Source organism: Pempheris klunzingeri, chromosome 8, assembly GCF_042242105.1.
Source record: "Pempheris klunzingeri isolate RE-2024b chromosome 8, fPemKlu1.hap1, whole genome shotgun sequence".
NCBI lineage: Eukaryota > Metazoa > Chordata > Actinopteri > Acropomatiformes > Pempheridae > Pempheris > Pempheris klunzingeri.
The window spans coordinates 21,706,734-21,728,444 of record NC_092019.1 but is presented as its reverse complement, the minus strand read 5'-3'; the positions used below and the strand labels follow the sequence as shown (position 1 = coordinate 21,728,444).

At 44.4% G+C, this 21,711-nt stretch overlaps 1 protein-coding gene across 1 annotated transcript in view; it reads left to right on the top strand.

Moving 5' to 3' along the window:
* Positions 1-514: 514 nt before the first annotated feature.
* iglon5 (IgLON family member 5) overlaps positions 515-21,711 on the top strand; it is an 84,129-nt gene continuing 62,932 nt past the window's right edge. The window contains exon 1 of the mRNA XM_070836181.1: positions 515-575. Within this exon, the coding sequence (XP_070692282.1) occupies positions 515-575 (61 nt within the window). The remainder of the gene's footprint in view (positions 576-21,711) is intronic.

Below are 21,711 nucleotides of genomic sequence, written 5' to 3'. Positions count from 1 at the left end.
CTGCATACCAACAGAGACATACGGGAGCAGGCTAATTAGGACTGAAGTGACGACTTGCGACTGGCCAGGACGCGCAGACCCCCATCCTGTTCTCTGACCAAAAAACATATTTATGTCAAGTCATCGGACAGTTTAGATGTTACCTTTTCTTCCCATGCATCTCCTAAAATATTTTCTCTTTCCTTCAAGGCGCTGAGAGCCAAACTAAGTGTCTGGATATTTGTTTTTTTGCTTTTTCCAGCTCTGATATTTTTTTTTTGTGCTTGAGAGATTCTTCTACACAGGAGCAGACAAACAGCTCTCTCCGACGGGGGTCACCACAAGGAAAAGTCAAGTGGACAAGACTGATGTTTTCGTCCAGTCACATGTAGAAGCGTTGGACTATTGCTGTTGACATTCATTCACTGGGTCGGTTTTTTTTTTTATACGCAGATTCCCCGCAACGGCATCTTAAAGGAGGAATACCAAGGCATTAGGCTGCAAAAACAAGCAGAAAATCAATCAGAACTCCATCATGGGCTGCCCCCTCATGCGGAACGCGTTTGCTGGTTTGATCCTGGTTCTGCTGTCGAAAGGTAAGTACTTACGGGCTACTTTAGCGATGTGCTGACGGCTCTGCTGCTGCGTCTCTACGCCTTTCATTTTCTGTAAACGGCTGTGGAGGTGAATACTAATGATGGAGGGGAGGTTGGTTGGTTGGTTGGTGGGGGGGGGGGTCTACCTGCCTGTGAATCACGCGTGTCTGCTGTGCCACTGCGCTCAGGCTTTCCATTTGCTCACGCAGAGGTATATACAAATGTAGAGGGATGCTGTGTGTGTGTGTGTGTGTGTGTGTGTGTGTGTGTGTGTGTGTGTGTTTGCGTGCGTGCACGGGCACGCATCCATGTGCGCGGGAGCGTGCGTGTGAGCGCAGCGCCAGGTTCATCTCCAAGCCAACCTCGTGGTGAAGTGTAAAGCAACGAGTGATGCATGTTAAGATGTTTACTATGAAAAAAAAAAAAAAATAGACTCCCGTCTTCAGTCTGCTGTGAACATTCCTTTACGTGACATGAATGGCCTGGTATCCCACGCACACGACGCACCACCAGTGTAGGGGGGAGGGAGGAAGAGAGGAGGGGGGGATGGGGGGGGTTGTGATTGGAGGTGGTGGTGGGGTTAACGTGAGTGCGAGTAGGAGCAATGCAGAGCGATTCCGGAGAGAAAGACAGTGTTTTTGTTCTCTGTCTTCAAACCCAAGGTCGAGAGAGACAGAGAGAAATAAATGGTGGAGGATGAACAGTTGGGGGGCTGAGGGGGTCAAACATGCACAGTGCTGTCAAGCCCAAATTTCCCCTTTTATCTCTGGTATAAAACATCTTCCCCCCTAAGCTCAACAAATAGAGATAAACACACTTCATCCATCTGCTGCAAAAATCCTGCTGTTCCAATCTTTTACAGTGTTCAGACAACTTGCACAACCAGAAGATTCAGACTGCATTTTAAACTGCTACATTATGAATAACACAAACAGACAGCGTTGTTATGTTGTTGTAGTCCACAGGGAACGCTGACCAGGGAATATTTCAAATGCGCTCGCATTTTTCATCGTATCATCCTCTAATATTCTCACCATGCTCTGGGATGTCCTCCTATATATTAGTTGTGCACAACACTCTCACCATGTATCTTAATTTCCCCCTGCCCATTTAGCATGAACACACACACACACACACACACATATATATATACACACCTGGCTCAATTAGACCTGCCTTCGTCCTGTGGGAAATCAGTATATAAATAAATTACTCCAGCCCTTAATAACAATAATTGATGTGTCAGTGCAATAAGATGTGAGGTTAACAACCTGCAGATGCAGACGGGCTATAGCCTCCTGCTCCTGAGCTCCTTGTGGGCATGAGCGCCCAGCTGGTCATGGTTGGCTTACCACAGCAAGCCCCTTCTCCACACCAGGCAGAGAGCAGACGGACAGCCCTGCAGGACGGACACAGCACACAAGCGCAATGAGCTCAGCACCACACAAACCAACCCTACAACCACACTGAGTGTTACCTCAGCTTTCAGCCCTCTGAATTTGTAACCTGTGGGTTTTTTCGGGGATGCGAGAGCGTGACCAATCATGTAGGCCACAGTTGAGGAATGATTGGATATTGATGTGAATTGTGCACATTGCAGCACATGTGAATCAGATTCATCTCGGAGAGGGATCCCGCCTGCTGCTATGAGTTGCTGTAGGTCCACAACACGTCCGTTTTATGAGATGGAAAGCATACATTATGAAGGAAGAACATGGCTGTTAAAAGGGCACTGCCCGCTGCTTGATAAATCATGCAGCAGTGGAATAATCCTTTTTATCTGTGCCCCTGAGAGCTGAGCCAGTGTGGTACGTGGAAGCTTAAATGCTTCACCACCATTGCTTAGCAAACTGTGTGTGAGTTATTATTGCCAGGTTAATGACGTATAAGACAAACTCCTCTGAATGACTGTACAGTATTTTATTCATCTGAATTCACCTGCCTCCTCTTGACATCGATTATCACTCATTTAACCACTTCATGTTATGCACAGCAAATATTTAGAAAGATTGAGTGCCATTTGATCTTTTCTACCCCCAGAAACAGGTAGTAAAATGTGGTTCAGACCTGTCCAGTTGCATGCCAACCAGGTTCAAAAAAGGCTTTTTTCTATGCTGCACAACACAAAGCTATTCAAAGGTTTCCTACTGGCTAGGTGTTTGAATGCACAAACCACTCCATGGGTGTGATGGCAAGGTCCTCGCCTGTCATTATGTGTTTCCCTTCCTCAGTTATTCTCCAATTTCTTCCACTTTAAAAAATTCAGAGAACCGAAACTCTATAAAGGTGAATGGCCAAGCCCCCACTCATAAATACAGTAAAAATATCTACATATTTCTGGCACACAGGCCGTCTGCAATTAATCAAAACCTGTTTCATCTATGAGACTAGACAGTGTGAGGCCTTGCTGGCTTCTCAATGATGGAACATTAAGGCTGTGAGAGTATCCACACACACCTCCACACAAAATTAAACGATTTACCCTCAGCTCAAAGGATTTCTGTTATGACAGAAGCCTGCAAGATCTGATAATGAGAATAATGCCGTCATTGATTCAGTGAAAAGTGAAGATGACAAGAGAAATTGTTTCTGCTTACGGTGCTACATAGGTCACAGCAGAGGACATATTATTTTAATGCTAGATTTAGATGTTTAAGAAAAAGATTTCTGCCACACAGATACTATTAATCCATTTATCGGAGGAAATCCCACTTTCACTCTGTACTGTATATTGTGCATATAGAGTATGCCACTAATGCTCAAACAGTCCAACAGATGGGTCTTCCCACGAACATGAACTGCTGTGATGGAGGATCTGGGAAAAAGGAAGTGTTCAGGGCAGGAACACAGGTGAAAACAGGCGGGGTGGCTTTGTAGCCCACCATCCTTCTTGTTTCAGCAACATATGGGGGCCAAGTGGGGTCAATGCACATTGCACATGTTAGCACGTGGGCACCCATCTTCCCTGCCCCCCTCACACACACACACACACACACACACACACACACACACACACACAAGCATGCATACACACAGACACACACACTCGACTGGATCACCGGTCTTGGCGTAGAGATGAAGAGAAGGGAGATGCCAGCATCAACAGATGCCTTGCTCTCCTATTCTGGAGGGGCTTCTGCTTTTTCTCTCTCCCTTTGAAAGCTATGGTTTCTGTGTGCTGTTGTTCTCCATATTTGGCAGGTTTTATTTATCTGCAAGTGTTGGAGCGAGAGGGCCTGGATTTGGTCTCAAGAGCCTCGGGGACAAGGGTTGGAGGTTTAACCAGCCTGGAGTAGGTCTGTAGTCAGAATGTTTTTCCTTTGGGCTTCACTTTTTGTGTTTGTCCTGCTGCTCTGTGGTGGCCTGTGGTGCTGTGCATTCAACATTTTCCATTAAATCTATTCTCCACACATAGTGAACAGCGATAGTGCCATAGGAAAATACAGTTGTGTTTTTACGTAGGACCGGCAGAGACCGGTGCTTTAATGGAAAACAAATAGGTGTGTTTGATGTCACACAAAAAACTTAATTTTGATTAATGTTTGAGAATTCATATTTGAAAGATGAAAGATGAAGATGAAAACTCGCTGCCACCCTGATAATGGCAGAATGGTCTAGAATATTTGGTGGGTAAAACATGGCATAGTGGAGAAGAGTTGTGAGACTGATTGCTTTTGATGTATTCAAGTGTTGTTGGCTGTAGTGAAGTCAGGAAATGCATCAGAGATTGTTGAACAATACTGAGAAGCAGCAGAAACATTTTGAGAATGTACCAGGAGTCATTTAATACAGTCAAAAACCGCCTTCTGATGCTTTAGTGGAATCTCTTTGGAAGTAAAACACCTGTTGTACTTTGACTTTAGCCTTCTGAATACAGTGGAAAGAATCACGTCATACCTAACAACCACTGACAGCATTTTTATTGGATTTAAAGGTGTTAAGGATTCAAATCAAGGACTGTAAAATACAACCAGTTCAGTCTTTCCCCGCTTGGGAAATTTGGGTTGCGGAATGGCAAAAAGGCAGACTCATGCATCAGTAAAACAGTTTAAATAAAAAACATGATTTAGTAGGAGGAACGCACCATAACCATAAAAACAGTATAAAAAACAGTAAGTAAAAATAAATTCAAACAGGTGAGACCAGTCCTTAAGAGCAAGTTAAGAAACAGTGAGACAACAGGTCAAGACTGGGAGTCAAACTCTATTTAGGGGGTAGCAGGTATTAGTTGCAGTACTAAGTGACCAGAACAGAGAGGAGTGTTGAGCTGTGCTCATTATCATGCCCTCACTTCATGGGTTTTGCAGCATTTCCAATTACAGGCCAGACAGAGATGAATAACCCCTGAGCTGGTGACCCGACGACCTGCCGGGCTGAAACTGAACTCTGCATCTCATAGTGTTAGCAGCTATCTGGCCAGAACGGTGACTGAGAGGTCACAGGTTCAAATCCTTTGAGGATGGTTAGCCACAGTGTTGCTGTGGACGATAGGCGGGTGCGGCAACACCTCACTGCCCTTGAGATTTCTCCTGTCGGTTTTGATAAACACTTCACCGGGCCTCACATATTGGTTCGGGGGGTTGGCAATTACACATAGTGTCAGTGTCATAAATAATGATTACAGCGAGACTTGTTTGCAATTATAATTACAGTTATAATATATGGAGTTCAGTGTAATGGAAAGGAACTAGGACCGCTTTCAGCTTGGGACAGGTAGTTATACTGTGTTTAATTACTGTAGTAATTCGTTTGGTTACAACCTCCCCTTGTCCTCCTCGTGTCCCAGTCCCAGCTTAAAGACCTGCGCCGGTCTGCTTGTGAATATGAACATTAGCTGTGGGTTCTCACTGTAACAAGTGAAAAAGAGCCATGTTTTATTTAGTGCATGAGAAGGATCATTCAAGAGGGAGCAGAGTGGCAGAGTAGAAGCACGAATAAGCGGTGGCTCGTGTACTCACATCAACCGCCGCCCACACAGGTATGCACACACACACACACACACACACGCACACACCCAATATGGAATAGCTCCTTTACTTAGGCCACTGGCTGGCCCAAGTAAAGGAGCTATTCCCCCACTAACGGTTTGAGTGGTAAATCAATGGAAAGCCAATGGAGCCCAGCCATGAGGGAGAATGGAGAGTGTCTTAATACATACATACCTACATACATACATGTACTGTATATGTATACTGTCAGCGTGAGTATTAATAACTCTCATTGAGCTCTGTTCAAAATCGTTCTTACAGGGAAAATCAAATAAGTCTTAGCGCAGTGCAAATTTCTTCCCTTTGGTTTTCTAGGCTTCAGTCCACACTGCAGATTGAGCTGTCTGCAGGGAAAAAGGGAGATAGAGAAAAAGAGATGTTTTCTTGTTTGGTGATGTGCAGATGTTACATTTAAGAGGAATGAATACTGTTAGAAAGGGAGGGAGAGCGCTGTGTGATTTTCTTCTCTCTATTCCTCTTCCTTCTAGTCTTTTTGTGCCAGGGAGTTAGCATCATTGGAAACACAATTCAGATTAGTGCAGGCGGCTTGTCCTAGGGGAGCCGAGAGGGACGAGGGTCCCGCTTCTCTCCCTGTCCTCATTACCAAAAGACAAGGAGCTCGCCGGCAAATCAATGGAAAAGGCTTAGGCACTAATGCAGGCCATGCCTGGTGATGGGACTCAGCTTTGTGTGTGTGTCTGTGTGTGTGTGTATTTTTGTGTCAGTGCGTTCAAGTGTTTATGTGTGTGATCCTTCCCTCGTGTGTGCGTTTGTGTGTGCGCGCGCGCGCGTGTGTGTGTGAAAGTTTAATCATTTGTGCTACAACAGCAGGCTGGAGAAAAACATTAGTTTCAAACGACTGCTGAAATGCTTGCCGTTAGTAACCTCAAAACTCCCGGTTAACTGCACTGATATTTACCACGGGGACATACGATAGCACGGAAGCCCTTTAATTACGCAGAGATAACGTCAGATTCATCAGTGAATCCATTTAGTCCAGTACTAACACTGTTACCATTGTAATTATAATTGCTCAGGGCATTGTTGCCATGACTACTTCTACTTCAATAGCCTCCAGTTGTGTACAACTTCCTTTACAGTGACAAAAAAAAAGATCAGCACCTTGGTGTTCCTGTCAACAACCCCCCGCAGCGGATGGCGGCATCAAAATATGCCGAAACAGTCCACCTGTCTCACTGCTCAATCTGTGCCGCATCTGTTCGCACTGTAGCTGATGCTGTTGTTCTCACATTTGCCTTCATCCCACACTCGCGCCTCTTGTTTTGTTTACACAGGTAAAACTACCGGGTGCAACAAATGCTAAATAATGGTTTCATGTTGTGGATTTTCAGCCCCTCCGCCGCCTCTGACATCTCATGGTGCTGGAGGTGTTTCTGGGTCTGTGCAGAGGGAGAGGGAGGGCAAGAGGGAAGAGAGGGAAATAAATAAAACTGAGGAAAACAGATCAATAAATATTTCAGCAGCTGCTCCCTTCACAGACTTCTCCTGAAGCCATAAGAGGTGGAGAGAGAGCTAGAGAGAGGGAGGGATGGATAAAGTGCAAGAAAAGAGAGAGAGAGAGAGAGAGAGAGAGAGAGAGAGAGAACAGGGGTAATTGTGTTCCAGACTCTCATTCACAGGGAGCGAGAGAGATGGAGGGTGAAAGAGAGAGACAGAGAATGGGGATAATTGTGTCCCAGACTTTAATGGACAGAGAGAGAAGGCATGAGTGAGGGGTGGAGAAGCGACATAGGGTGTGCTAATGAGCACCACATACCAACATTGTCTCCTATGGGAACAAAAAAGGCGTATGAGAGGCTGGGTCCCTGGACTTTGGCACTACATAATAGTGACTGTAAGAATCTCTCTCTTCCTGACTTTCACATAATTCTAATTCCTGTCAGGAGTTAGCGACAGACTGTGTGGGTGTGTAGTTTGTGCAGCGAGCAGTTCTAAATGATAATGAGCCGGTCGGCAGCTGAGATGGCTAACGTGTTGCTTTGAGTCAAGCATGGCCAGCGTCAATGCCACCATGCTCCATTCATTAGCTGATATGTTCTCACATTGGCATGAAATTTGCCCTCACAAAAAGCACATTGCATGCAGCGTGTGTACTGTGGTATGTATGTTTAATAAAGACTAAGAAGCAGCGGGGGGAAAAGACAGAGGGAGCCAATGAGGGTGGACAGGCTGGAGAGATGGAGGAGTTATGAAAAAATGATTGAAGGAGGGCTGCTGGGAGGAAGCAAGGGAAGAGAGACAGATGGTGTGAGGGAAGAAGGGGAGGAGGGATTCAAAGACCCGCAACAGGCAGTGATCGAGATGGATTGATTTTGCAGGCAGATGATTAGGTGGAATAAAAAATATGGCAGGTTTATCCTGCCAATGAAAACTGTGTTTGGGAAATATTGCTGTGAGTAGGTGTAGTAAAATTGTTTCAGGGTCACTTGTTGTGTGATATTGCAGCATTAAGGAGCTGGTGCTAATGTGATATTCCACTGGTTAGGGAGTCATTCCAGCGAGGCAGCACACCTCTAATAAGATGCTCATGCAGTGCACCCACATCATAATAAGTGGTTTTGAGCTTGTCAAGAATCCACAGGTTACATGAAATATTATATTTAGACACCCTTTAAAATTGCCAGAATACACAGCAATCAGATGCTAACATCTGATTGCTCATTTGGTATTTGGAAAGCTACATAATTAGGAAAACAAACCAAGCTGATGCCCAGTGGAAGTCAGTCAGAGCTCGGCGTAGTTGTTGCCCTCCTCTCGGAGCTTATGCTGCGATTTAGAGATATGCCACAATTCTCCTGCCGTTTCAGGCTGGCACGTGGCTCCAGCTCCAGCTGCGAAGGTGCCGGTGGGATTTTCTTGTAATAAAGTGTCCATATTAGCGCGACATCCTGACAGTAAGACTCAGTTAAGGAGAATTTCACTAAGGATTTGGCTGTGACAGCCTATAAATGGACTGTTCCAGGTGTCTCCAAAGATTTGAACTATTTGTGCCCTCTGGGGTGTTAAAAGAATGCTGCACACAATTTGAAGCAAAAGATCACAGGGATATTTTTTTAACAGAATATCATATTTGTGATATTCTGGTGCTATTGTGGTAATTGGGATGTTAGGTGAGATTTCATCAAACATTTGTGCTGCAATAGACCATTAATTGGGTTTGGGGAAAGACGCTGCTGAGTTATTGTATTATGATATTTCACTAATTAGATGTGGAGTTGGATAACACTAAAAGCCTCTGCTGTTCTTCCCAGTTTCGTAATGCATTGAGTGAAATTCCATTAGAGCTTGGACCTGCGCAGGAGCAGATGTGAGCACTTATTTGACTCAGACTTTATTTAAGACATTTCCAGAATATGATGTGCTTTTAAAATGTACTTTAATCACATTCTCTTCCTTTATTCATTGTGGAATGTGGGTGAACAGTGATATCTAATTTGTTGTGCAATACCATTCCTGCGGTGCCAGTGTGATTTGCAAATTCCGATCAGAAATCCTTTTCCTTTAAAGGCTGTGGTTCACTTTAAAAACACATGTCAATTACTTCTCTCCTCTTATTTTAGAGCGGCGCCAAACATGAAGGACTTTGACCGAATTGTACTCATTAAAATGCATATCATTCCAGAGATGCAAGTCAAATTTCTAATTAAGATTCCTCTTCATTCTGTCCTTGTTGAGCTGCTGTTTACTCCTACTAGCAGCAGTCATTGCAATACTGAAGCACATGTAAATGTGTCAATAAAAATTATTGCCAGAAACCAATATTCTCTAGGTTAATGCTGTGTTTGAAATACTGATCAGATAAGATGCTGGAAGCAGCAGATAGTTTTAGTAAATAAAAACAAAAACAAACATTTTAGCAAGTCTCCCTTTAGAAATGGCTCTGCGAAATCATTTTCGTCTCAGCAGCAAAACACCACACTCTCTCTCCATCAAGAGGGTACTGACTGTATCGCTGTGACCTTTCTCTGGCCAGCAGACCTCCAATTCCATTAAGAAATAATGAAGGTGTCAGAAAAGGGCAATTAGCTGCTTAATGTTGGGCAACATTACTCTAATACAACATATTTTTGCTGACAAGTCAATATCTATACCTGACAACAACCGCTGTACTTTGAGACGCGATAAGAGTTATTGGAACGGCTGACATTATAGAAATGAATGTTTTGATTGAATCCCCATGAGCCTGTTTCAGTGCCAATAAAAACAACACTGTTATGCATTTCTGCCGCGACAGACTGGACAATAAGAATCTGTGATAGAGGTGCCTTTAAATGGTACAATGATGTGAAAAAACAAAAAAGCACAGACTCAGTGATGATATGTCAAGAGGCCACCAGTGTGAAATAAAACATGAGAAGGGTCAAGATAGAAAATGTTTTTATTTTACGCAGTTATGTCTGAAAAACAGCAAAAGCAAAATTCAGATGAGGGCGATGTCAGAGCAAGACCCACAGTATTGAAGATTTAAATCAGATGATTTGTGAACCATTGAAGATAAACAACCCAATTCAACACTTGTTATTAAGCTTCATGTTGGCCTATTTATCATAAATATCTGCTTTATCAAACTCACAGTTACCTTTGTTTGTTATTTGGGATTTGACAGCTGTAATCAGAATTGATCTGTATACTGCAGGGAGGCAGCTAAATCAGACATGACAAATGTGGGGCAGACAGTGCAGGTGTTTTCTCAATCAGACCGACGTGATTGATCCTCTCTTGAATCCATCATGATCAAGCTTTATTGACACTGGGCTTCTATTAAGATTTTTTTTTTTTGGACAGGAGCGAGACTAGATAGATAGATAGATAGATAGCAGCTGATTGACTGCAGTGAGAAAAGTTATAGCAAAAAAAATTGCATTTCAATCCACCCCTACAGAGCATGTATAAATCCAAAAATGTTGCAAGGAATTCTGCTGGTACTATTGATTTTGCTTTAATTAGATTTTTTACCACGCTGGTTTTGTAGGCGGTGGCTGTGAATTAATGTGAGGAGTTATGATGGCTAGGAAGATTTGCTATAAGGTTAAATTATTCCAGACAGTTAAAGCAATGACATATTTGTAATGGACTGCTCTTGATTAAAACATGTTTTGTCTCTAAATATGATGCACTTAAGCCAGTATGTCTGATATCATATACTGAGTGAGAAAGGCTTTATCCAGTGCCTGTCATTTAATGCCTCACTTCTGCTCACTTCATCACAGCGAGGTTTTTATTCTCAAGTATATAGATGTCCATTGTCAGCATTTTGACAGTGCAGTTTGATGTAGTGTAGTGATTTTTTTTTTTCCTTAAAGCTGAGGCTTCTAAATGAGCAGAGATTCTCTCTATACAAGTGTGCTGCACAGGCTGAAAGCAAAGATGGCACAACACAAGTTGTCAAGCCACATAGACTGAATAGCTTTGAAATACTGCGTCTTTGAAACTACAACATTTCAATTCAGAGGATAGCAATTACACAGTCAAATGTGGAAGTGGATAGAATTGCATTACAGTAGCACCACATTTATTATAATGTAAAACCCAGTCCGTTTGTGTTCTATAAGTTATGCTTTAGTGCTCAGCCCTGGGGACCCCCGGGCCTTCCGACTGTGCCCACTCACCCGTTGCTGCTACTCGCTCTCAGCTCACACTTAAAGACTCAAGCGCACAACCTAAGGCCATCTGTTTGCTTTTTCTGGGTCAACTTGATGCCCACGGCGACATGGACATATGTGATAAAAAGTGCCATGAAAGTTGTCAACCCTCAGCGTCTGTCCTGATTACCTGGGGAACGCCACATCTTCTCAACTTCTAATAAAAGCTTCACCTCTCCTGCTGCGGTGCCCCCTGTGACGGGGGGGCACATTCCCCCTGTAATAGGAATGTGTGCAGCTACTAATAGCTTAATTTGTGCCATGTCTATCAAAATGGTATATCACAGCAGATGTTGGTGAATAAACACTCCATGATGACATGCTGACACCACTGTAGAGAAGAGCTTCCCACATCTGGTCCAGGGGACCCACTGCCCTGCATGTTTTACATGATTCCCAGCTTCAGCACACCTGATTCAAATGAATGGGTTATTATCAAGCTCTGTGGAAGCCCTAGTTTAAGAACTATCCTGAGCTATACGACCCACATTCCCACTATGTTGATGCACTGCAACGCAAGGCTTTCTTTTGGTGCTAGGGACGCAACTTCATATGACGTGCCGCGCCACTGCAGCGGCAGTGTGTTTTGCACTTTTGTGACATTGAATGGATCCTGGGGAACTGATGAATCGTGTCTGAAAGAAGGTTAAGTGCAGGCAGCACCTATGATGGCTCCTGCATGTAAAGAAGTGGAGGGTGAGAAGAATGCTGCAGTACAGGCATTAAGTGGCCGGGCTGGAAAGGGTAAGGCCACTCCTGGGATGGACCGCGCTTTGCACGAAGAATGGATGAGCCAGATAGAGCTGGTTGACACTGAAGCACACCATATGGAGGCATGTGTCTGGTGTGGTTGGTTTGTTCATTAGCTCTGCCAGGTTGGTCGCCACATTCATGTTAAGCCTGTGTTGCTCTTCTTGAATCTTGAAGAACACTCACTTTCCCTTAAAGCACAGAAGAGAATAATAAAGCAATACCAATGCTGTGTCTGTTGTAATTACAAGTGATTAATAATATGTTTAATTTTCCATTTTTCGCTTTAAGCTTTTGATCCACAAAAACTGGTTTGGGCAACAGCTTCACAACATAACTAAAGGTGACAAATCAACTCAGCAGTGCCACAGTCACTAATATTAACTTACACCCTGTCCCCAGCATGCCAGCTTTACTGCCACTTCTCACCAGTGTTTCTTGCTATTACTCATCTGAATGTCAATCACCTCACAGTCACTGTCTGATTGAAGGAGAAACTGTCAAAAATATTTTAGGGGCAAATATAATGAATATGACAGCTCTCCATTTCCAACATATCTGTGTGTTTTTTGGGATTTTTGTGTTGGATTTGAGTTGAATAGAAGTCAGACACACACAACTGTTGTGTCACATGCTCACAATGCTGGGTCATTGCAAATGTTTGCAAATGGCTAGCGACAAAACAAACTGAGGAGTGGTGCAGTCTAGAGGCTCCAGAGATGAGAGGAGCAAAGTGAGGAGTCCTAACCTCTTGGCCAATCAGTGAGGATCGGTTTGGAGGGAAGGGAAGGCTCTCAGCTGCAAGCATCCCTGAACAAAGAAGTAAACCCAAACATCCAAAAAATAAGTCATGCCACAAGATTTGACACAGTAACAGTAAATCTGGACCCAATGTCTGTTTCTTCGCTGCATGTTTCCATAAATAAGAGAAATTGCATCACGTGTGTCTCCGAACCGAATCTCCACTTGGCCTCTTTGTGTCTGCAACACCATGACCCACCTGTCCAAAAGATTGTCTGAGTCCATGATCCAGGTGCTCAACCCTAGTCTTGTCTCATGGTCCGCCAAAACCCAGTGGGGAAGCAGCTCTCCCCTCTCTTTTTTCTTTTATTCCTTTCCCCATATCAAACAGACAGCCAGCACTAAAAGATTCATGCATGTGGACTTTGGGTCATTAAAGAATGATCCACAGCAAAGCTGTTTTTCTCCCTCATAATGAAATCCAATATTCATGAAATGGATTTTCCTCTCTGCTCTCCCACTCACTCTAGCCACAGATGTGTGTTTGCTGGTGTATTTAGTCTGTGTTTGCACAGCCTTGTTAGGCTAGCACGGGTTAATGGTATCCTAAAGGCGCATTTTCAGGCCACCCAGTTAATTACACAGGGTTGACGGATGACCTTGCCATACATTACCTGTGTAAAGCAACGCAGAGTTAGGGCATATCTGGGCTTTTCAAAGATTGGGGTCAGAGTAAAGACCAGTTAATCAAAGCTTTGTTTACGCAAGTACGGTGCTCACCATACAGCGCTTCCAGTTAGAGGCAGCAAGACAACATAATCACATTGGTACATGTGTATCCGAAACCTACACTATGCAAATTTTGACATTAAAATAATACAAAGGAATTTTCAGTCCTCATCAGTCCATTTCTATTCCTGCATGTGAATTTTCACTTTTTGCGCTGGTGAAATCGTTGTGGGTGTCTATGGTGGGGGTTAGTAATTAATTATAATGATACGATATCTTATTTTGAAATGTGTTTCTGCCCACACAAACCTTATCTAAACCGTTTAAAGACAGCAACACTATTAAATGTTGTCTGTATCTGCCCTCTGTCACCGTCACTGGTGTAGCTTCACTTTGTGAAAAGAGGTTTACCCATATACAGTAGAAATGTGATCAAATAAGCATAAAACATGACTCAGACAGAATCTCCTCCCCACTTTATATCACTCGATATTCCCAACCCAGACGACACGAAGTAATAACCCTCCTGTAACACCCAGGGACCCCGTAAAGATCTTTCCTCTAATCAGACTGTCATTCACTCTGGCACTGTCTTGCTCTGGATCTGACCACAAGATGGCATTACCTTAAAAATTCAACCACTGTTTTGACTAAACATAGCCGACAGAACTCGTCCATATAGCGTGAAATTATTTATCTATGTTGCTGATTTCCATTTCCTCTTCTTCCACACCTGTGCTGTCTGCTGGTTACCTCAGGCTAAATGGTGGGCAGCTCATCAGTATGGGTGACAAGAGTTGAGGTGGGACCCTCACTGACTGAAGGGAAAGAGGGTGGACAAGCTTAAAAGCTTAAAGTTAATTAAATTAAAAATACTTCACTTCTGTTGATATAAAATGGCCATGTATTCCTAATTCAATTTTTAGGGTTAGCAGTCATACTACATTTAAATAAAAGCAAGTGACTGACACCAGTGTTGATACCTCAGGGCAGTATTGGTGGTTGAATATTCATGAACTCATATGAGGGATTGCGTTCTAAAATGCAAAAAAAAAAAAAAAAACCAAAGGGAATTATATGATGCAAAACAGGCTTCCTGCTATACTGAATTATAGCAGAATATGTAAAATCTGGAATCGGTGTGATTAAAATTGTGCCAACAAAATACCACTATCATCACTGGCATCAGTAGCAATTTTAATCAAGTCATCTTTTTTTGTCATATCATCAAGACATTATGCCACGTTTGATCCCCACCACCTTCATTATGATAACCACCAACACTGTTATCATCAACACTGATAATCAGCCGAATCTTTCCTCCCCATCTTCTCACTGTTATCTCCATCTTTATCACGGCTGCTAATTCCCAGTATCACATTCGGCTCTTTGCAGCACAATTGTGTTTTGTTGTCTCAGCGAGTCAGTGTTTTTTGCTACAATTACATACTCCACTGAAGCAAAGGAGGTAATACTTTCTCTCACTGTTTTTGATTATATTTCATTGCACTCATTCTTCAACTCCCCCACAGCCACAACTGTCTCTTCATTCGTATGTACTGGACCTCTGTGGCTCTTCCCCTCTCACTGTGACATAAACTGTGAGATTGCTGTGCAGCACTGAGCCCACTGCTCTGCGTGGAGCTTTTTGGGGTGCAGATGGTTTGTAACACAGGGGCACAGGCACTTTAAATGGAGGAGGTAGAGTGTGTGTGCAATGCATTTGTTTGTGCACCTTGTGCATATATGTGTGTGTATGTGTGTGTGTATAGGCGGCATGCACACGTGTACATGTGCACATTTCTTAACCAGGCCTCTTCTCAGTGTGAATTTAAGCGAATCCAGTAATTGAAGGACTGGTATCAGGATGGCTGTGGTTGTACATGCGCACTGAGGAATTCTTGTGTGTGTGTGTGTGTGTGTGTGTGTGTGTGTGTGTGTGTGTATGGCATGCACTCATGGCAGCTTCGTCACATGTTTGTGTGTGACAAGAGAAAGATGGGTCACGTCTGTGATGCCTGAGGCTTTGAGCACAGAAGGAGGCAGGGTTGAAAGGTCAATGCAGGGTAAACACTTCTCCTATAAAGCATGAGTCACCACAGGAAGTGGAAGCCAGCGGAAGGTCCAGTGCGGTGTGCACCTCCTGCCCCCCCAGGGGACCTCCACCCACAGGAACAAACACCTCGTTATCTCCTCCATCGTTATCTCTGTTACTGTCGTCCACACCTCTGTTGCTGTCACTTCGAGGGAGAATAAAGCCATCACACCCACACACGGTTGTGGGAAGGAGAGCGCCTGCTCCATTAACAAGTGTTTTCTAATTGGCTCTGAGCACTGACAGACAGCCAGGCACCGAACAAGAGCTTTCTATAAATACAGTCTAACAGGCTTGCTTCGCCCCAACGTGAAGAGTAGTGAGAGGAACGCACACCTGCCTTCACACAGGCACACATATGCACACACGCGAAGCACAAGTTAGACAAACAACTGAATAAATCAGAGGCTGAATAAATCAGGAGATCTGGATATGTATTTTTTGCTGTCTTTTCTTTTCCCTCATCCGTTCCTGCCTTCTGCTTGATCTTTCAGCCTCAACAGGAAAAGAGAAATTGAATTAAAAAGTGCTTTTGATATCTCTTCCTCGCTGCAGATAAATAAAATGATCAGACTCTGTCAACAGGATGACTTCCGCCCCTGTTTCCCCCTCCTCCTTCCCTCTCTTCTCCCCCACCTTCTATCCCACCCCTCTCCTCTGATTGGAATCTGGAAACCCATTTGCTGTCTTGCTCTCAGACCCAACTCAGGCCATGTCAGGTAGTCTGCGCACGTCCCCCCTCAGTGCGTCTCCCCTCGTTCCCCTCCCTCACTCCTCCCTTCCCTTTTTTCTCTCTTATTGCTCTCTCCTTTCGTCTTTATCCCCCCGCCGTCTGCTGCAGGCTCTGTGGAGAATTTGCCCAAATTACCTGTCATACTGGCAGCTACGTGTAAATAAGCCCGGAAAGTGTGTCGCTTTCTCAGTGTCCCCCCTCCTCCCATCCCCCCGTTCTCTCTCCCCTTTCCTCCCCCCACCTTGACGCTATCTCATCTCACTTCAAACCGCCCTTCCCCTTCTTTTCAATCTATCACATCTTGCCCCCATTTTTTTCTTCTTGCCCTCAACCTCAATCTCCCCTTGCTGTTTATACCTACTCGTCTCTTTCTCCGTCTCTCAGTTTGCCAACAAAATCTTTGTGATTCTTTCTGGTGGGGAAAATGAGTTTGTTACTGACTCCGTGGGAGATACAGCATGCAGAGAACAGGACACTGACTACACATCATTTAGCCTTGGGGTTTAGTGAATTAGAAATTGCGGTCTTCGGTCCACTGTCCTGGAGCTCCAAACAGCTTCAGGTGGGTGGAGGGGGGGGCAGGAGGGAGGTTGTGTGTTGCATGTTCGCATCAATGAACAAAGGGCAGGCCCATGTATGTTAGGATGTACCAACCAGAATCTTAATTAATATGTACTTCATGCAGCAACCCCTCATCCTAATTACTGTTCTTTTTAATTCTGCAGGTGTACACCTCTGTTTAATGGCTGTTGTCTTGGTGCTTCCACATATTGTTAGTCAAGGTGGGTGGAGGTGGAGGTGTGCAAGTGAGGTCAGGGCCAAACTCTCAGTTCAATTTCTGCTTCGGAAGGTGTAATCATCTCTCACCCAGGGGTTACAGGTGCAAAGACTGTGATTTGGAGGGAGGGGAGTGGAGGCAAAACCTGGAGGAGGGTGTTGTAGTGAAGTGGAGAAAGCGATAAGGAGGAGGACATGGAGCGAGGGAGCTCTTAAACCTGGTCCAGGTAACAGAGCCAGACTCTCACCAGCCACCTTACAAGATTTATCGAGCGCCCCTCCCCCCCCCTTAAAATTATTAGCCAATAGAGACGTATCAACCTGATAAATGAAGAGTGTTCTGGGTTATTTCTGGGCCTTTTTAAGGAGTCTGTGGGGAGCAAACACTCTCAACAACCGTCCTAATTCAAGGACAGAGGCTTTTAAAAGCTAGACTTCATGCATCAAAATAGTTTTGATGTGTCCATGTCTCCACCTTGATTCCATACAGGCCAACAGAGGTGGAAATCACCAGGTTTTGCCTACACAAATCCAAGAATCCAGCTGTGCCTATGAAATTCAGCACTTTTTTTTCCGCTCTCACCCTGAAGTCCAAAAGCCCACTTTCAATTATCATTCAGTCTGGGATTTCACGCTGCGCCTATCTTTGTGATCAGATAATTTATACATTTGTTCTTCTTTTACACCTTTTGTGGGGACTACGAGTGCGAGGCGCAGGCAAAGGTTTGCAGAGATGATAGCACCTGTTAGCTGAAGAGGGCTCAATCATGAACAGTCACGCATCACCTCATTGTGATCCCTCCATGTGGGAAAGAGGGCAAGATATGCACACTGGGCACAAGCTGCAGTGATGGAGTAGTGTGGCTCTACTAATTGGAGATGGCCTGCAGCTCTGGTTAAATATATACAGAGAAGGAGAGGGTGATAAAACTTGAGCAGGTAGAAGATCAAGACCTCTGAGCATCCTTTGCGGGCATGTGTTTCTCTGAGGCCATGCAACATACAGCTGCTGCACAAACATGTGGTTGCAAAAGCACATACACATATGTATCCCTCTAAAAAGCCATGCTAATCCATGAGCAGTAATGTAATATATGCATAGCAGTCCCCTGAGGCATGGCATATCCATGAGGAAAGAAAGCTAAGAGAGAAATTCCTCCTTCTAGTGAATCCTATTAGCATACCTGTTGGAACAGCGCAGCTCAGGGCCTTTTTTCACGTGTACAGTTTTCTCAGACATGGAGGAGGGAGGAGACAGAGGTGGGTGAGCATGTACGGAGGTACGTTGAAAGCAAACAACAACTGCAGGACCATCTCTCGGCCGCACAGCTTTTTCTCTGATCTTAAAAGACAACAGTGAATCTTAAAGGCAACATGGGGTTGCAGGGATTGTAAATTCCAACCTGCTGCACCTCCAGACTCACACATAAACTGACTGCATTTAATAGTGTGTTGCAGACAGTGCTTTCAATTTTTTCTTTTTGGCTATACTCCATTCACATTAGCACCAGCACCTCTGCAAGTCAGGCTGGGCAGAGATGCAACAGAGAGGACGTGAGAAACTGTGACAGCAAACTGGGATAGACGCCTTTGATCAGGGCAGCTTTGTGACTCCACACAGCCCTACATACTCTGGTCTCACTGACACACAGCTGCCCCAATGTCACAAGGCACGGAGAGGCCTCAGGACCCTCTTCCTCTGTGGCCCACTGTTAAGTTGACAAGCTGAAGCCAAGCTTGATTTCTCCCATGGCTATGGCGTGCCAAAGAATATCTGCGGAGCAAAAGCCTAAACAAACATTCCCAATTAAAAGGCATTCATGGAAATGTGGAAGCCAGAGAGAAAAAATATTCTATCAGCATATTGTGCACCATTACGGTGCATGAATAAGGAAACATGCTTTTCCTAATGAGCTCAGGATAAAATTCCCCACCATGCCATGTTGGCTTTTCATGGCTTGATTTCACATCCATTTATCCACCCCCTCACAGCAAATGGGCTTGAGAATTTATGCTTTTCTACGACAGTGGTGCTATCAAAGCGGAAAGCTGCCTTTGGATGGGAGAAGAGATAATAAAAGGGGTGTACGACTGGATCAATACCACAACACTCACTTGTGTTCAGCCGGCAGCGTAAAGGTGTAACAGAGATTGGAGCGCTTGAGCCAGATGGTGAGAAGACATGGTCTTGTAAAAAAGTTTTGTAGGTTTAATTTTGTCTCCATTTCCTGAAAGAGTAATTTAGGTGCGCGCAGCCAGGACATCCTTGGCTTTTTTCTGAAACAGCACTGCATTATGTTTACGCTCTGCTGCTGTTTGGCTGAATGTCCTCTCTTTTTTTTTTCCGTGTTTGATCTTTCTTTTTTGTTTGTTTGTTTGTTTTCTTTTCACTCGTGTACGCAGGACACAGACACCAAGGCGGAGCTGGATCACATACAGCTTTGGCTCTCCAAAGCTGATTGAATTCCTAAGCCCATTTCCCTTTAGAAAGGGGACAAGAGAAAGCAAAAATGATGCATCTCCCAGGCGCTCCAAGACTATCTTCTGCCTTTTCATTCTCTTCCCAGTTTAACTGTGTAACGAAATCCCAAGCTCAGATTGAACGATATGACCTCCTTATTCACTCTGCTGTTGTACTTAAGATAAGCAAGACTCTTTTTTTTTTTTTTTGAAAGCTGTGAGAGTAAAAACAAAACTTTCATTTGATTTCCTCTGCAAACCTAATTTGAACTTCTTAAAAAGGACGAGCTGAGAGAGGGTAGGGTTTTGAGTTATTGATTTCTGCATACTTACTCGAAGGGAATGCTTTGCAGCTGTACAAATGAGCACATAATGCTATCCCCATGATGCATTTTGATTGGATTACTCCAGTATCCAGGAAGATGCCTCTGCTCAATATGTTGGCAGTGCAGTGAGAGCACAGTAAGTGGACATGCTCAGATTGGGATTGATTTGGCAGCCCGCGTCACTGGAGCGCTTGTTACTCACCAGTGTTTCCCCAGCTGCCAAATTCTCCTGAAAACCCCAGCAACTCAACCCTGAGTTTTGTCTTAAGAGCTCGACTGAGAGCGCTTGTGCAGCAACAAATGCGTCATCTACGGCGACTTGTGTTGGACTTGTAGTTGCAGTCGCCATTTAATGATAGTGAATCTTTCGCAGGAAGTGCATCTGCAAGGATGATTAGTCATGCCTGTGTTTTTTTCTCATACAAATGACACATGGGGAATTCTATTTGATGTGAGTCCCCAGGCTGATTAGCGCTGCAGCTCAGTGGGAAACCGAAGCCTTTTCCACCGTAGCCTCCATTCTTTGCTAAGAGGGGTTGTCGTTGCGCCACAGAGAATGGCTGGGGGTCCGTCAACTCCCCTACATTTCATACAATCTGAAAAATAAAGTGAGTGGAGAAACAGGGAAAAAGAGAAAGATAGGGGGAGAATAATAAGTATTTGTTGTAATGGAGATGAGAAGTCACGGCAGTGTCAAGGGAAAACTCTTGGCTGATGATGGAGACACTGAAGAGTATTGTTAGCCTTGGTGGAGAGTTCTACAAACGAGAGTTAGGGGGGAAAGAAAGGACTGGCGGAGAGGGATAATGAGATGGTCAGGGTGGAAAGGCAGCCACACATTGTACAGTGTGGATGAGAAAGAATCAGAGAGGGAGACGAAGAAAAGGTGAGATACAGATATAGAGGCAAGCTCCACTCATGTATTATTGCTGACCATATTGATTGGGCTGGGAAGGCAGAAAAAAGAGCACTACTGACTGTCTTGAAACCAAGTACTGATTGATGGGAGCATGACAATGGTGTTATTCAGACGAATGAAGCATCCATTCTGAGAGCCTAGTCAGTGTTTGGAGCAATGCTTATAGTTCACACTAACTTTTCAAACGGCAGCTCTTCATAAGGTTTACATAGGGGACTTGTTGTTATCCCTCTAGGTTAGAGGCAGCTGATCTACTAACAGAATGATTGTCATCAACACTCCCAGGGAGGGCAAGCTGCATGTTTACCATCGCTGATTGTTTTTTGAATGACTAATACAGGCAAATAGAAAATGGTTGTTATTGTCTGTACTGCTTTCCCCCCACAGGCCACAACCTCTCACAGAGGCAATTAGAAATTGAGCAAAGACGTAGGCATGTGAACGGAGGGAGTTGCACGTCTGGCTCCCTCCCCCTCCCCCCCAGGGGCAAAACCACTGTCTGTGACCTTGAGCAAGGTATGCAATTTTCAGTCAGTGAGCATGTGACAAGTGCCGCATTTGCGTTGAACAGAGAGTCCTATCAACATGGGAGTCATCTCATCAAGCTGACATGCGGATAATAATATGGCTGAAATAGGAGAAAGACAAAATGTTTGGGAAGAAAAGCTTTCAGCTCAGCATGTCTGTCTGCAGATGAACTCCCGTCCTTGGCCCCAGCCATGGTTTAATGGATGTTTGTGTTGTCTCCGTGAATGTGTGCGAGCCTGCAACAATGTGTTTCGATTGTGTTAGCGTGCGTGCCTGTGTGCGTCTGCGCGTGAGTGATCTGTGGCTAGGGCCATCCCTCAGGTGTCTGATATCTGATCGCCTGGATTGATCGGCCCAAGGAGAGCGTGACATTCAGCTCGTACTATCATGCCGCAAGCTCATCCAATAAGGCTGTGGAGCAACGGTG